General features: G+C 35.5%; 1 protein-coding gene across 1 annotated transcript in view; it reads right to left on the bottom strand.

The window, feature by feature from the left end:
- Positions 1-17,632, bottom strand: part of RANBP9 (RAN binding protein 9) — an 88,822-nt gene that overhangs the window by 29,753 nt on the left and 41,437 nt on the right. The window contains exons 3-5 of the mRNA XM_060163660.1: positions 5,771-5,823; positions 4,686-4,853; positions 717-739 (exon numbers count right to left, since the gene is read on the bottom strand). Coding sequence (XP_060019643.1) covers positions 717-739; positions 4,686-4,853; positions 5,771-5,823 — 244 coding nt within the window. The remainder of the gene's footprint in view (positions 1-716; positions 740-4,685; positions 4,854-5,770; positions 5,824-17,632) is intronic.

Raw genomic sequence — 17,632 nt, 5'->3', positions numbered from 1 at the left:
ATGCCAGATGTGCTACTGCCTTAGTACCATTCCCCTAACTATTCCCTCTTCCTGGAACATTCTTGTTCTCTGTATCCGTTTAGTTAACGCCCTCACTTCCTCAAAAGTCTCTGCTCAAGAATTACCTTGAACAAAGGTGAGCAAATTATACCACGTGTGTTCTGTCTTTGGTACTCCCAAGCTCTACTGTTTCTTTTTCTTTAAAAAGTATTTAAATCCTTTAAAAATATTTTTAATGCATTATTTATTCTCTAAGTTGCTCAGCCTGAATACTCCAAGGGGACAGAGCCCTTTATCTGCTTTGTTGAACAGTGTAGCCCAGGCACAGAACCTGCAGCACAGAGGCACTCAACATACACTGAATTAGTAATTGACTAGAAGTGCTGCACAGCCACTTACTAAAAAGTCCAGCAATACCAGAGACATATTTCGAATGAATCCACAATGACACCAAAAAGTGTATTTTAAATAATCATTTCCCATTGAGTTTTTAGCTACAGCTAAGTTCCCTTGGACAATGGTGTCCAGTGCAATTTGGAGGTTAATTTCTGATGGTCCAGACCAACGGTAGCTTGAAAAAGGAGCTCTAGCTTATGCATGGCATGGCATATAAACTTAATTACCAATAAGACTGCATTTTAAACATGATTAGTACTAGTTCTTATATACTTTTAATTAAAAATACAAAACTACTTTTACAAGAAATTATGTCTTACCGGTAAGTCAGTGAAAGCAATACCTAAAAAGAAAAAAAAAAGTGGCATTAGAAGCTGTTTTTCAAAGGCAGAGTATGGCGACAAGCTGAATTTCTAACTAAAAAGAAGGGGAAAAATAGCAAAGGAAGAAAAAACTTAAAAAGCTAAATATAAAATAATAAGACTAATTTTTTTCTCACTAACACCTAAGCTGCTTTATCCAACCTTACTATTTAATCTTCCTTACCTATATTTATCTTTTAAATAACTTTGAGGGGAAAGGAAAGATTTTCTGTTAAAAATGGGGGTGGGGGGTGAATAGAAAATATAGTACTTTTGTTTCCTCTAAAAAAATCTTATACATTCTCAGAGCTCTTACTCCGGACAAAAAATTTTAATTCCTCCTTCAAAGGACAAAGATTTATACAGTTGAGAATTTCTCTTAAATGTCCGGTGACAGTAATTTCAACAGTCATGTACCAAATACACTTGCACAATGGCAATATCACCGGAATACATCTACTGACATCCCAAAGTGATGGTGTAATCTCCCTCCAAACATTCAAATATATTACTTAGCTGAAAATAAGGTAATAAGCAAACCAAATATTTCTGCAGGACCTCATTCATAGGTTTACAAAGACTGAGCTCTAGAAGAATGGGAGGGGCAGTGTTGGTGAGCCAGCTAAGCAAAGCTCTTCCAGTGTAAACACACATTGACACAAAATACAGCCACGCCAGCACCACTGCCTCTGCGGTGCCGATCGCCTTCTAAAAATGGAGGGCCCTCCTGTTATATTATCTTTAAGGTCTCCTCCCACTTGAGAGTCTATGGCTCTGTAATTGTGCTGTATCACCAGAAAACACAACTATCTAACTCTATTTATTAAAGTAATAAAGTTAAAAGGCAAAGTGACTAAATCTCTATTGTACATGTTTTTAAATAAACAGTAAAAACAGTGCTTTGTAATTAAAGTACTGTTTTTATGACTTTTAAAAACTAGTGAACTCATGTTAGCTTGTCAAAAGGAAAAGCGAAGCTGGAGATCCCCCCACCCTCCATAAAACATTCGGATTACCTTCAGCTTCATTAGTAAGTAGAAAGCAAACTGACTATGGGCCTAACGAATATGAGAATTTATTCTAAAAATTTCAGAAAACTAAAAAGAACACAGAAAGCAGCAAGAATAAATATGACCATACATATTTCTACCATTTTTCATAAAACAGCAGTCTAATCAATTATTTTCCTCAAAAATGTCTATTGATAAAGATTGTCTAAATTCATATTGTTTTAGCAAAAATTCCCTTCTGTCAGTAATTACTGAAATCCTTACTTTACCAAAGCCTCTAATGAAAAACCCAACTTAATTCTATAGATGAATACTTTTGAACATTGCCAAATACAGCATCCACAACCTATGCATGTTCAGACCACAAAGACGGCACTTTAACAAGCTGTGTAATTATTTAAATTTTACACAGAAAATAATTTTCCCCTATTTCCTAATCTGATTATCAAGAGGCTTTTTGAAAAGTTATCTTCAATTGATGAATGATAATCAATAAAACAAAATTTTAAAATTTCAAGTAAATTAACTTGCATACTGAAATGTTTCTCCTTTAATTATTTTCTCAAAAACCTTTCCATTTCTCTTTATATGGTAAGTAAATATATATTTTGAAAACCTTCATGAGACAGAAACTAAAGATGTATCGGCCTTGGGGCAGAAATTATCCACTTTGGGAAATACAAGGGAAGCATAACTGAGTAATTTCTTATCTTCTAGATGCTAGAATCTGGATCAGAGATAAGCACACTAGTCTATAAAGGGCCAGCAAGTAAATATTTTCTGCTCTCTAGGCCATGTGGTCTCTGTTTCAACTACTCAATTCTGCTACAGTAGCAGGAAAGCAGCCATATACAGTACATAAATGAACGGGTGTAGCTGTGTTCCAATGAAACTTTACTTAGAAAACAGAGAGGAGACTGATTTGGCCCATGGGCCACCACAGCTTGCTGGCCTCTGTTCCAGTGGAACACTTTCTGCTCACCAATGTTTTACCACTGCAACCCCAGCACCTGGCCAACGATAATAAATAACCTTTAGTGAGTACTCACTATGTGTCGGGCAATCACTTGAGAACTTCACATGCATCACTTTGGCTTGCTCTAACAACTTTAATAAGGTAGGTAATATAGTGATCTGATTTTATGATCTGAGGCACAGAAATGTTAAGTAACTTGCATAAGGTCACACAGCCAAACCAGGAGATAAACTCAGGCAACTAAAGAACCCATACTGACCACTGTTATACTGCCTCTGTATGTGCTTAATAAATATTTACTAAATTTATGAATGAATAATGCTAAATATTTCAAAGTGACTTAATTCTAGAATGTGATCCTATCATTAGGCACCCTATTCTTAAACAGCATCTCACATTTTAAAAACAGCTTCCTTGCTCAAAAGAAAATTTCAAGGTAAATACTTGTGAAAATCTAACAGGAAAAAAATAGTATCACATCACCTATGATCTTCTCATCTCCTAAAATAAAATTTCTTCTCTGAAATAAAGTTTGAAAACTGTAAAAAGATTAATTTTGGTTTTAAAAATGTCACCTTTTGCATTTTTGAAGGTCATACCTAAAAGCAGATTTCTCCTGGTTTACTTTAAGATCGCAAATATCTTAAGCAGCCAAGCCAACGAAGACTATGCCAGTGAACTGCTCTGGTAAGTCAGAGCTGAGCACTAACAACAAATACACTAAAATGCCTGTATCCTTCTGGAAACCAGTTTGCCACAGCAATCAAATCACAAATACATATAATCTGCATGGCGACCTTTATCAACATTCTTGCACCAAAAAGAATGTAAGAATCTTTGTGACAGCCTTTAAATTAGATAGCACAGGACTTCAGAATCAATATTAATAATCAGAAGGAAAAGTTTTAAGCTGAATGTAAATATGAAGAAGACAGTAACTTTATATAAGGAGTATGTTGAGACACTAAAAAAAAAAAAAAAAAAGACTATTACCAATGTAGCCAAAAATTTAGAATCTTCTACTATGAAATTACAGAACAGTTTTTGTATTATATTCAAGATCATTTACCGTATGTCTAAGCATACTATCTGCAGCTTACTTTTTAAATACTATTAATAAGCAAACTGAATTTTCTGCCTTCTGGAGTTACTTAGTTTTTGCCTTTTTTCACTTTACTTCAACAGAAATAATGTGCCATAAATCAAGGATGTTTCAAACAGTAAAATAATAAGAAAAGGGAGCATAACAATTATACACAATTTAAAATCTGAAGTATTATGCATATTCAACTAAAACCCCTGATTTCCTATTAGTCTTACCATGGATAGATTTCCTCATGTTTTCATTCATCTACTTATTTGCCACCTGTCTTTTACAAGTTTTGCTGTTATTTGCTCATTTAATTCTGCTCACTTTTGCAGAACTAACTTGTAGTCACCATCCTTTATCAACCTTTGTTAGCAGGCCTGATTTTTCAGTATGTCAACGCCCTTCATTTGGTTGGGGGCATCAAGCTTTTTCTCGCTTTGTCATTACCCCTGTACTATACTAAAAACTGACAGCTCTTTCTTCTAAGCAACTGTTACCTAGAGAACTGGATCATACTGGGACAGGCTTTATTCAAAGCAAAGCAGAAAACAATTAGCATTTCTACTACTAGAATAAATATCTGAGTACGAGGTTATTTCTAGTTAGTCCTATATATGTGATACAATGTGGCCTTCATTGTAAAAAATAAGGGTTTTTAGTTGAATATGTGTCCATTATACTTCGGATTTAAATTGTCACCATTTCCTCAGCTTCTACCTAGAAGGAGCAAAGAAATAATTTCCAGAGGCAACTACTCATAAAGGAGAATTACACAAAAATACTACTACCATGATGTAAGTACAATAATCATAACATCTGGTTATTTAACATGCAATTCATTATCTTAGTACCTAAACTATGTCCATTCTTGGTGTAGAAGCAGGTATTGTTGATAAGGTTAACACAACAGCCAATGACATCACCAGTCGTAAAAGTTGGTCCATAAGGTTGTCCCGTTCCAGAAGAACAAAATGAATGTCCATCATCACCATGATAACCATATGAATGTTTATCCCAGCCTAAAGAGAAAGTTCCAGTATATTTACAGTGAAAAGTAAGGTTACTCTATACTAGAGCTATTCACTAAGATTATAACAAGCTAAGCAAGAATAGTACAACAGATAGTACAAAGATAAAATTCCCAAAAGTACATTTAAATTCTCAACAATTACAGTACATAACTTCTATATAAAAACACTGCTTACCACATTAAGGAAAATAAATCCACCACACGGAATGCTAAAATATATCTTAAACAGAGAGGACTCCTATCAGAAAACGCAAACAAACATAGCAAGACACATTTTCCATGCATATTTCCTTTGCTAACAGACCAAAGGAATTTTGCTTTGATTTGGTTTAAGCACACACACACAGATACACACACACACTTTAATATAACAAAAGATTTTTCTTTCAATTTTCAAAAAATTTCCTCCAAGGTTAATTTTTAACATTAGTAAATAGAATACCAGAAAATATAATCGAAGAATCACTTCCATATGATTAATGGTTTTAGGAAACAGTTCTCCTACCTCAATTCACACCTTTCTTAGTTTACTTTTAATATCAGCCTACATTCCCAGAATATTAAAACAACTAAAAATGGTTTAAAACCTAGGAATGTGTTGGGTAGGAAACAGAACCAACCACATTGAAACATTTAAAGTAGTTGATATGACTATGTACTGGAAGTTAAAAATACCAACAAACAAAACAAAAACAAGCAAAACAAAACAAAACAAAACAATGCATGGTATACTTGTTATGTTTTGCTAAATAGCATAAAATTTATTAAAACCATTCAGCTCGACTTTGAACTCATAAGTGATTAAAATATAGAAGATTAATGTACTTAACTATCTCCAAGTTATTACTTGACATTTTTAGCCAGAGTTAGCCATAAGACTGTACTGTAATTCAATTACAAGTGTACCTGGTAGTCTATTCATGTTCACACCTTGAGCAGAAAGACCAATTCCCATGTAACTGTTTAAAAAAAAAAAGGAAGGAAGGAAGAAAAGCTGGTTATTATAGTCATATATGTATAAATTACCAAACACTCTCAAACATTATTGAACCAAGCCCAAGATGAAACTCACAGGGTAGCTACAAAAAAGTTACTAGAATTCATGAAATAGCAAAAAGGGCAATATTAAGCAACAATAAAATCCAGATTCACAGCAAATTCCTATAGCAATCATTCATAAATATACCCAAAGTATTATTAATACTTAAATACTCTAAAAACTATAAAAATCTTTCCAACGTATCTACACAAATATTTAGAATTAAGACTTCTAACAAAAAGTATAGAGGGACTTGTGGAAGAAAAACGAAATACTAAATAAGAAACAAATGTGTTTTCAAAAGGATACAGTAAAAATCTAGTTCCACACACATACACACACAAAGACATGGAGACATACTGAAAAGATATCCAATTCATATAAAAACATCTGAAATACTTAACAGAATTATACTAAAAAGTATATGCTATGGGGTATCTATATATTCGTTTTCCAAAAGTATTTTGGCAAATTGATAATATGGACTTAAATATGAGACTCAATTATTAATTTATGAAACACTAGAACAAAATTATCTCCACAAAATACAAGAGGAAAAGGTAATTATTAGGGTATGCAATTTATTTTAAAAGCTTATAAGATATTAATAAAAACTGATAAAGACAGTTCAAAAGGGGGAAAGCATAAAGAAATATATTTATAAGTATCGACGCAAAAAAAGAAAAACTAAATAAAAAAGCAAACTGAATCCATTTGTTAAAAGGCTAATTGTCGGTGATTGTATCATGATTTAAAATGGTATCTGACAAATTTCAGCTACCACTCCTAATAAAAACTCAAATAAAAATAAAAGGAAACTACTTAAATATAACACACCTTTTTCCAAATCTAATACAGCAAGCAAGGCATTCAACAGTGAGACAATGAAGTCATTTCCATTAAAATCAGGAACATAGAGACGCCAACCACTGTTAAACATTGTTTTGAAGGTTTTAGTTTAATAAAATAAGAAAATAGGAAGCTTAATAAGAGAACTAAATAACCAGTATAAATATTACAAGACATAAAATTATCTTAATTGTAGTTGCTCTGATTATATACATAGGAAACTATGGAACATACTAAAAGCTTTTAGAATTAACTAGTTATTTTGGAAAAATGACTGAATTTAAGAAAAACATTTTAACTTCTTTTCTAGTAATAACCAGCTAGAGAAAGGAAGTGGAATATATAGACATATCAGTCATAATAACTACAGAAATTATAAAACAAGAGTAAAGAGCTCAAGTAAAGCTCCAGAATGATATCTTAAAAGTGGTAAATAAATGAGTATTTTAGGTATCTGGATAACTTGACAGCACAAAAATAGCAATCTTTCTAAAATGAATATATACATGTAATGAGATTCACGATATACTCCAAATGAATATTTAAAACTAGAGAAAGTGATTTTAAAAGTTCATATGTAAAAACAGAATTTTGATCAAGACAAAATTAAAAAAAAAAACTTAGTGTTTGTCCTACTAGATATTAAAACTCAGAAAATGGAATTCACAAGTGCAATATTACTAATTAGAGTAAGAGTCAAGTGACACAAGAATAACAAAACATTAAGAAACAGCATTTTGGATGTCTAGTCAAGACTCATATAAGTTGTTATTTTGACTCAGCCCCTTTGTTCCAAATACAGTATACAATGTAATTACTTATTTTTTTAAAAAGTAGTAAGTCACAAGATAATCTTTGAGAAGAAACACAAAACTGTGCTCTGGCCCTGCAAAGCTCTGCGTCCTTGAGCACCCATTAATGGGTAGGAGTTTCTCCTGAGGAAACAAAGACTAAAAAGGCTCCACAAGGGGATCATTAGCTATGCTCACTGCTTAAAGCCAACAACTGGAATAAGCTTCCCCTCCTGAAGGGGAAGAAAACACTGATACCACCTGCTGCCTTGGTTAAAATTCATTTGACATTGTTGCCTAGTTGAAGGGAAGGGGGAAGGAATAGCCTCTTAAGATCTGAACAAAGTTACTGAATGGATTTGTTATTGAATCTGCAATACTCCCAATACCACTTTGAAGAAAGAACCTGGAAACTCTAATGTAGACCTGGTTTTAGATTGGGGACCCAGGAGTTAGAAAGCAACTATAAAGTATAATAAAGGCAATAAGTATAGAACTAGATAGATAAACAAAATGGAGAAAAATGTTAAACTTTCTAATTAAAATGAGGCCACAAAAACAAAATTCTAAAATATACCGAATATATATATAAGACCAACAAAATACACAACTGGAACATGAATTCATTCTAGATGACATCAAACAACGGAGAGTATGACAAAAAAGTTTTTTTAATACATTTAGGATTATGTGAAAGAAAAAAAGGAATCACCATCACTAAAAAATACAGTGGAGCACCAATATTTACTGAGATAATTTAGCTAGTGATTTTCCACAACTCAACTGAAAAATAACGTTGGTAAGTTGAAAGTGCACACCACAGAGAAAGATAAAAACACATCACAGACTATCAATGCAAACAAAATCCTAAAAGCTTCCAAAAAGAAAGGCAGATTACCTCAGAAGGAATGACGATTAAAATGACAGCTGACTTCTCCCCAGCAACAGGTGATGACTGTAAACAATGGCACGAAGTACTGAAAGTAAAGAACTGTCAACCTAGAACTTAATTCCCAGGTAAAGCATCATCCAAGAATGAGGGCAAAATAAGATATTTTATGGCATAAGAAAGCTAACACTTTACTATCCACAAGTGTTCACAAAGAACTATTTGAGAATAGACTTTAGCAGGAAGACAAGTGAAAACAGAAGGAATGCATGGGACAAAGAAATGACAACTAGAAAAGAAAATGATGAAATGTAATTAAAATTAATTACTAAAAAAACGCTATTAAGAATTTTAAAAATCTATAATCCAGTTATAATGTGCTAGAATACAATTCAAAATTACTTGACATATAAAGATATAGTAAAACATGACCCATATTCAAGAGAAAAGACAAACAAGACAATGACCGGGAGAGCCTCAAGTCATTGGAATTAAAGCTAAAGTATTTAAGGCAGCTGCTGTTACTATGCTTAGGGATGTAAAGGGAAATATGCTTGTAATGAATGAAATAGGAAATTTCAACAAAGAAAAAGAAACAATAAAAAAATGAAATTCTGGGGCTTCCCTGGTGGCGCAGTGGTTGAGAGTCCGCCTGCCGATGCAGGGGACACGGGTTCGTGCCCCGGTCCGGGAAGATCCCACATGCCGCGGAGCGGCTGGGCCCGTGAGCCATGGCCGCTGAGCCTGCACGTCCGGAGCCTGTGCTCCGCAACGGGAGAGGCCACAACAGTGAGAGGCCCGCGTATCACACACACACACACACACACACACAAAAGAAATTCTGGAGCTGAAATATATTTGAAATAAATATTTACTAATGTACCTAATGGCACACTGGAAATAGGAAAATGAATAAGTAAACAATGACAGAACTGATCTGAAGAACAGAGAAAAAATACTGATGGAATAAAAAGAGAGTCCCTTGGGCAGTAGCAAAATGTCTAACATAAATGTAACCGAACTCCCACAAGGAGAAAGAGAATGGAACAAAAAAACTGAGAAAAATTCCCCAAATTGGGTAAAAGAAAAAAATTTACACATTTAAAAAGCATAGAAACCTCAGCAGGTTAAGTACAAAGAAAAGCACACATAGGCACAAATCACAGCCAAAGAGCTAAAAACTAAGAATGAAGAGAAAATACTAAAGCAGCCAGAAAAACATGATGTATTACTTTCAACAGGAGCGCTAAGCTGAATATCTCCTGACTTCTCAGAAGAAAATACGAAGCGGCCAGAAGATCGCTGAACAAAACATTCACAAGAGCAGAAAAGGGGAAGGGGAACCCATGCCAACACAGGGTGTTATATTAAGGAAATATCCTTCAAGAATGAAAGCGAAATAAAAATATTTCTCAGATAAGAGAAAAAGAATGTGTTGCCAGTAGACCTGCACTAAGAAAAATACTAAAGTAAATCTGCCAAACTGAAAGGAATCAGATATAGATATATATATATAGATAGATAGATAGATAGATAGATAGATAGATAGATAAAGGTATACCAGATATAACATATACAGGTACATCAGATAGATAGGTCGATTTTCAGGAAGGAAAGAAGAGCACTGCAAATGGCACACACATGGGTACATAATAAAAGACTGTTTTCACTCTTGATTTCCTTAAAAACATGTATGACTCCTTAAAGCAAAAATAACGTATTGCCCAGTTGATAAGTAGATGTAATACATATGGGTAACTACAGCAAAAAGTACAGGAAGAGGCAGTAAATGGACCTATACGGTTGCAAGTTTCCGTATTTTATGTGAAATAGTAAAACATTAATTCTTAGTAAGTTATGAAAATAGGGATATATACTAAAATCTTTAGAGTAGCCACTAAAAAACTACAGAGATATTAGTTAAAAAGCCAACAGGTAAATTAAGACAGAATTCTAGCAATATATCAAAATGATAATATATCAAGACCAGGTGGTGTTAATCCAGGAACACAACACTGGTTTAACATTCAAAACACCAATCAATATATTTTATCAAATTAGGAGAAAACGCTTATGATCATTTAATTAGCTGTAGAAAAACATTTGACAAAGTTCAACACCTATTCACAATAAAAACTCTCAGCAAACCAGAAATACGAGGGAACTTCACCAACCTACATTTACAAAAAACCTACAGCTAGCATTCGTAATAGTGAAATATTGAAAGCTATTCCCGTGAGATCAAGAACAAGGTAAGAATGCCAGCTCTCACCATTTCTATTCAACACTGTACTGAAAACCCTAAGCATTTCAATAAGGTAATAAAGAGAAATAAAAGGCATAAATAAAAAAGGAAGAAATAACTTGTCCAATGTCACACAGCTAATAAGTGGCAGAACTTATTGGGCAAGTTACTCATCTGAACAATGTGCTGATAATAACGGAACCTACCTCACTGGCTTGTTGTGCGGGCTAAGTATATTTGCAAATGCAAGGAACTCAGAGATGTGCCAAATTTATAACAAGAACTGTGTTACTGTGACTGTTAGCATTTTATTCTCTGTGCCCAGTGGAGGCCTGGCACATAGAAGGTGCTCAATGCACAGTTTTGAAGGAATGAATAAATGAATGAATGATTAGTTTGATTTTAAAAAAAATCTCACGAAGTAATGGTATGACATATTTTTAGAGTTTAACATAGCTTGCTTATTTATTTATTTATTGGGCTGCGTTGGGTCTTCGTTGCTGTGCACGGGCTTTCTCTAACCATGGCAAGTGGGGGCTACTCTTCCTTGCGGTGCGCGGGCTTCTCATTGCAGTGGCTTCTCTTATTGCGTAGCACGGGCCCTAGAGCACGTGGGTGTCAGTAGTTGCAGTGCGCGGGCTCAGTAGTTGTGGCTCACGAGCTCTAGAGTGCAGGCTCAGTTGTTGTGGTGCATGGGCTTAGTTGCTCCAAGGCATGTGGGATCTTCCTGGGCCAGGGATCGAACCCGTGTCCCCTGAATTGGCAGGCGGATTCTCAACCACCGCGCCACCAGGGAAGTCCCAACACATCTTATTGTTAAAGCTGAATACAGACATATAAATATATTCATCTAATAAAAACATCCTATTTGGGGGAAAAAAAAGGATGAAATAAATCTGACTTTACTTGTAGATAACATTAATTTAACAAGAGATAATCTTAAAAAAACATAAAATAATCAGAATAAGTGAATTTAACATGGCTGCAGGATATAAAGTTATTGTATAAAAAAATCTATTGTATATACTGGCAGTAAACACTAAGAAGATAAAAGTTGAAAAACAATTATGTCTACAATAGCATTAGAAAGCATAAAACATTTTAAGAACTGAAAAAAAGGCATGAAGAATTTCTCTGCTGAAAATTACCAAACACTGACGGGGGGAATTAAAGAAGATGTAAATAAATGGAGCGATATATCACATTTATGGACTAGAAGACTCAATACTATTAAGGCTGCAATTCTCTCCAAATTGATCTCTAGAGTCAATGCAATCCATATTATACTCACGCTAGGAGGTTTTTGTAACAACTGACAGGCTGATTCTAACGTTTATACAGAAATAAACAGGATCTAAAATATCCAAAGAAAGTTTGAAAAAGAATACAGATGTAGGACTTACACCATCTGACCTCAAGATTTACCATAAACCTGAGTAAGCAAGACAGTATGGTACCAGAATTAAGGATCAACAAATAAATCAATGGAATGGATTCAAAAAGAGCTCAAAAAGAGATCCACACTTATACAATCATTTAATATTTTACAAGGGTGCCAAAACAATCCAAAAGAGTAAGGAAAGTTTTTCTAACAAACAGTGATAGAACTGATACCCATTTGGAAAAGTAAACATTAATCTCTACCTCACACAATATATAAAACTCAACTGAAGACGGATCATAGTCCTAAACACGAAAGTTAAAACTACAAAGCTTCTAAAAAAAAAACCACGTAAAAATGTCTTAATGACTTTGGGATAAAGCAAATACCTATCAGGACACAGAAAGCAAGAACCATAAAATAATAAACTCATAAATCAGACATCAGCAAAATTAAAATCTTCTGCTCAAAAGACATAAGACTATCCAATTTTTATAAATGGACAAAAGATCTGAATAGACACTTCACAAAATAATACTGCAAATAACCAAGAAGCACATGAAACTGCTACACAGCATTAGTCAGTCACTAGAGAAACACAAATTAGAACCACACTGAGATACCACCATGCACCCAGCAGAATGGTTAAAATGTAAGACTGGCCACACCAGTACTGCCACAGACTTGGCACAGTGAGAGCTTTCATACACTGTTGGTGGGAATGTAAAACGGGACAACTCCTTTGGAACTATGGCTGGCAGTGTCTCAAAAGACCGAACATGTACTTATCCCAAGACCCAGCAATTCCACTCAAAAGATAAATGAAGGCACTATGTGCACCTAGAGACTTGTACAAATACGTTCATAAGAGCTCTTCACAATGGAGGAAAAACTGAAACAGTCTGGGTATCTATCAACAAATGAATGGATACACAGACTGTGGTATGTTCTACTCAGAAATAAAATGGAAAATGAATTACCGATATACACAACATGGATGATCCAAAAGATGTTACCGTGAATCAAAGAAATCTTACTAAGATTTCTTATATGATTCTCTTTACAGACATACCTCATTTTATTGAGCTTCACAGATGCTGTGTTTGTTTACGAAGTGAAGGTCTGTGGCAGCCCTGCATCCAGCAAGTGTATCAGCACCAATTTTCCAACAGCACTTGCTCACTGCGTGTCTCTGTCACATTTTGGTAATTCTTTATAATATTTCAAACTTTTTCATTATTATTAGCATTTTTTAGTAGTAAAGTATTTAATGTAAATACTTTTTCTGACATAATGCTATTGCACAATTAACAGACTACAGTATAATGTAAACATAATTTATATGCACTGGGAAACCAAAAAATTCATGTGACTCACTTTCTTGTTGCATTTGCTTTATTGTGGCGGTCTGAAACTGAACCTGCAATTTCTCCAAGGTATGCCTGTATATGAAGTTCCGAACGGACAAAATGAAAATAACAGTCACCTCTGAGAGGGTGAGGACAGGGCCTAACCGGGAAAGAGTATGAGGGAACACTATTCTAAGGATGATGGTCCAGTTCTATGTTTTGATGGGAGCTTGCATTTCACAGGTGTATGCATCTGCAAAACTCATCAAATGGTACACTTCAGACTTCACTGTATGTAACTTTTATGATGATTAAAAAAAGAACAATAAGCAAGTATCAAATTCTACTTAGTGATATGCATGGTGTAGTAATTAGGAGTTAAGTCTACTTATTTTGAAATGCATCAAAAAATAAGATGGATCATTGGGTGGACAAAGTAATGGGCACATATGGGATAGAGCAATTACAGTCAGTTCTACCATAGCATGACATTTGAGTTCCTTAAAATCACTGCACTATACAACATGATGCAATAAAAACCACATAGTTTATGGGGGAAGTGGGGTTAAGAGCAAAACAGTCATAAACTTCATTAGTAACATATTTTTAAAAATGTAAGAATCCAAAAAAAACCACCAAAATTCAATAAAAATGGTTTTACACATGTTGAATTGTCAAGAAATACATAAATACTACAATAAATATGGTACCTTACACGGAAAAAGACCTGAAGTTTACTTGGGGAAGTAGGTGAAGCAGGGCTGCAGCTTGTGAGTTATTGTGAAGTGGTGGAAGGAGTTGACAGGGGAAATATGCAACACCAGATGTGGATGGGTGTGGCTCCCAACAAACAGTGAACCAAGAAAGCTGGTAGATGCTTGAGGTGTTGCATGACATATAAAAACACACTCAAATTCAGTAGCAGTGAGGGAGTGGAAAGAATTGACGGACAAGAAACTTACTGTGGTATTATGTGCAGTAAGTCCCCTACATATGAACCTTCAAGTTGCGAACTTTCAAAGATGCCAACGTGCGTTCGCATGTCCAGTCACATAAGTTAGTTCATGTGTCTGGTGTACGTTGTCATGTGAGTGCATCCTCTATGAGTGGTAGTGCTTTTGGTACTTTACTGTACAGTACTGTACAGAGTACAGGACCTTCATTTCAAGCCCAGGATGTCCGCAAGCAAGCGTAAAAGCAGCGGTGACATAGCTGGTACTGCTAAGAAGTGCCAAGTGAGAACAATGGAAACAGAAGTGAAAACAATTGAGAGAGTGGAAAGAGGCGAAAAGATGGGAGACATCACTCGTTCTTATAACATGAATCGTCCGACCATCAGCATGATTCTGAAGAATAAGGACAAGATCATGGAACATGTGAAGTCTGCTGTGCCGATGGTGTCAACAATAATATCGAAGAAGTGTGGGAAAGTGATGGAGGAGATGGAGAAGCTTGTGTGGATGCAGGATCAGCATGTGTCGAGGTGCTCAGCTTAATGCTGATTCAAGAGAAAGCCAGAAGCCTTTATGAAGACTTGAAGAAGAAACACGGCAAAGAATCAGAGGGCACATCTTTTAATGCCAGCCATTGCTGGTTTCACTGGTTCAAGGCTAGAACCAACCTTCGCAATGTAAAAGTAAGTGGTGAGGCAGCAAGGGCAGATACGGTAGCTGCCCAGGAATTTCCTGAAACTCTTCAAGAAATTATTGATGAAGGCTCGTATTTACCAGAGCAGGTTTTTAATGTAAATGAGACAGGACTGTACTGGAAGAGGACGCCAGACCGAAGTTACATCAGTAAGGAGGAAGGAAAAGTTGATGCCAGGTTATATATAAAGCAGCAAAGGTTAGGCTAACTCAGCTGTTTGGTGGCAATGCTTCCGGTGATATGAAGCTGAAGCCTCTCTTGGTTTATCATTCAGAGAACCCAAGAGCCCTTAAACACATAGCCAAGGGCTATGTTCCTGTTGTGTGGAAGAGTAACCCCAAAGCCTGTGTTACAAAGGCCATTTTCCAGGACTGGTTTTTCCATCACTTTAGCCCAGAGGTAGAGAAATACTGCTTGGAGAAAGACGTCCCATTAAACATTCTTTTGCAGCTCCACAGTGCTCCGGGCCACTCTCCCATTCATGGGACAACTTTCATCCCAATGTCAAAGTAGTGCATCTGCCACTGAATACTGTGTCCCTCATCCAACCTATGGACCAGGGAGTTATAGCGACTTTCAGGAAATATTATTTATGTCACACTTTTCATCAGACAGTAAAGGCAAGTGACGAATCAGGAACAACCCTGTGACAATTTTGGAAGGACTAGAACATCTACAAGGCCATAAAAAACACTGACTTTGCTTGGCGTGAGGTTATGGCCATCACCCTGAACGGGATTTGGAAGAACCTTTGCCAGCAGTGTGTTCACAATTTTCGTGGATTTGAGAAGGTGGATGAGGAGTCCAAAGAGGTCTCCAGCAAGAAGACCAAGTGGCCCTCAGCAAGAAGCTGGAGCTAGATCTGCAAGAGGACGACTTCACTGAACTCCTTGCTGTGCAACACAAGGAGCTGACTAATGAAGACCTGATGGAACTGGAGGCCCAGAGAAAGGACGAAGAGAGACAAGAGGAAGAAAAAGTAACTGAAAAACCGAAGAGATTCACGATGCAGGAAACGGCAAGGGGGTTTTCTTTATTTGAGGAGGCACTGTTAGTTTTTGAGGCACAGGACCCAAACACAGAACAGTACACGAAAGTACTGTTCACGAAGCAGCCGTTCAGAATGTAATCAAGTGCTACTGTGTCATCTATGATGAGAAAAAAAGAGCTACTACCTAGACATCACTGGATCGTTTTTTCAAAAGGGTAGATAAAATTGAATCCAGCAAGGAACCAGAACCTGTGCCATCGACGTCAGGCGTGAGTGAAATGGCAGCTTGCCCTCCGCCTCCTACTGCTGACGATCCTTCAGCTCTACCGTCTCCCACCTCCTCTCCCTCCTCCAGTCAGTAACTCTTCCTGCCCGTTCACTCGATGCCAGCCCGTGGGCCAGCTGTTGTGCTGCACTGCTGTACTTTTCAAGGGACTGTACTGTAGGATTAAAAACGTTTTATTTTTTGTTTTTTATGTATTATTTGTGTGAAAAGTACTATAAACCTATTACAGTATGGTACTATATAGCCGACTGTGCTAGTTGGGTACCTAGGCTAACTTTGTTGGACTTACGAACAAACTGGACTTACAAATGCACTCTCGGAATGGAACTCATTCATATGTAGAGGACTTCTTGTGTTTAAAAAGGGAAATGGACATGAAGTTTTTTTAGATCAATATATCAATACAAATAATTTCAAATTATACATTATTAGCATTGTTAATAATAGTGTGCCAAATATCAAAGAACAGAGACTAAGAGGACTAGTTTAGTTTAATTCCTATTATAGATAGATTTAAGTTTACTAACTTATTATTCGTCCTACCTGTTCTCTCGCTTTGTCCTTTTCTGTGCTCTTTGTATTTTATGACCTTTGTTAGCTTTTTGCTATATATTTTGGCATTGCATTAATGAGTACCACATAAGTTTAAAAAACTGCACCTTTAATATGTCATATTCTTGATTGAATTAGTATATTTATCAAATGCTGGCAATGCAACACACAACTTTTAAAAACCTTTTTACCTCTTCCCACACGTTCTGATACTGTGGTCATGTTTTGCTTCATTATATGTCACAAACTCCACAAAAGCAAGTTACTATTATTGCTTTATATAACTAATGCTATGTAACCCAGATAGATCAACAACAGACTTCTCATGAGAAACCATGGAAGCCTGAACGCAGTGGGATAATATACTGCAACTGCTGAAAGAAAAAAAAACTATAAACCAAGAATTCTATATCCACTAAAACTATATTTCAAAAGAGAAATTAAGACGCTCCTAAATAACAAAAACAGAGAATCTGTCACTAGCAGACCTGTGCTATAAGAAATAAGGTGGGAAAAAAAAGAAATAAGGTGGAAAATAAACTAGTCAGTTACTCAAATGTATACAAAGAAATAAAGAACATCAGTAAAGACAACTGCATAGGTAAGCATAAAAGGCAGTGTAAGTGTATTTTTCTTTGTAACTCTTTTCTTCTCCTATCTAACTTAAAAGACATAAAGCAATAATTATAACTCTCTCGGCCTAAACTGTATAAAGGTATAATTTATGACAATAATAGCAAAAAGAAGAG

Source organism: Lagenorhynchus albirostris, chromosome 10 (genome assembly GCF_949774975.1).
Source record: "Lagenorhynchus albirostris chromosome 10, mLagAlb1.1, whole genome shotgun sequence".
Classification (NCBI taxonomy): domain Eukaryota; kingdom Metazoa; phylum Chordata; class Mammalia; order Artiodactyla; family Delphinidae; genus Lagenorhynchus; species Lagenorhynchus albirostris.
The sequence above is the reverse complement of the archived record's forward strand: the minus strand, read 5'-3'. Positions and strand labels throughout refer to the sequence as shown.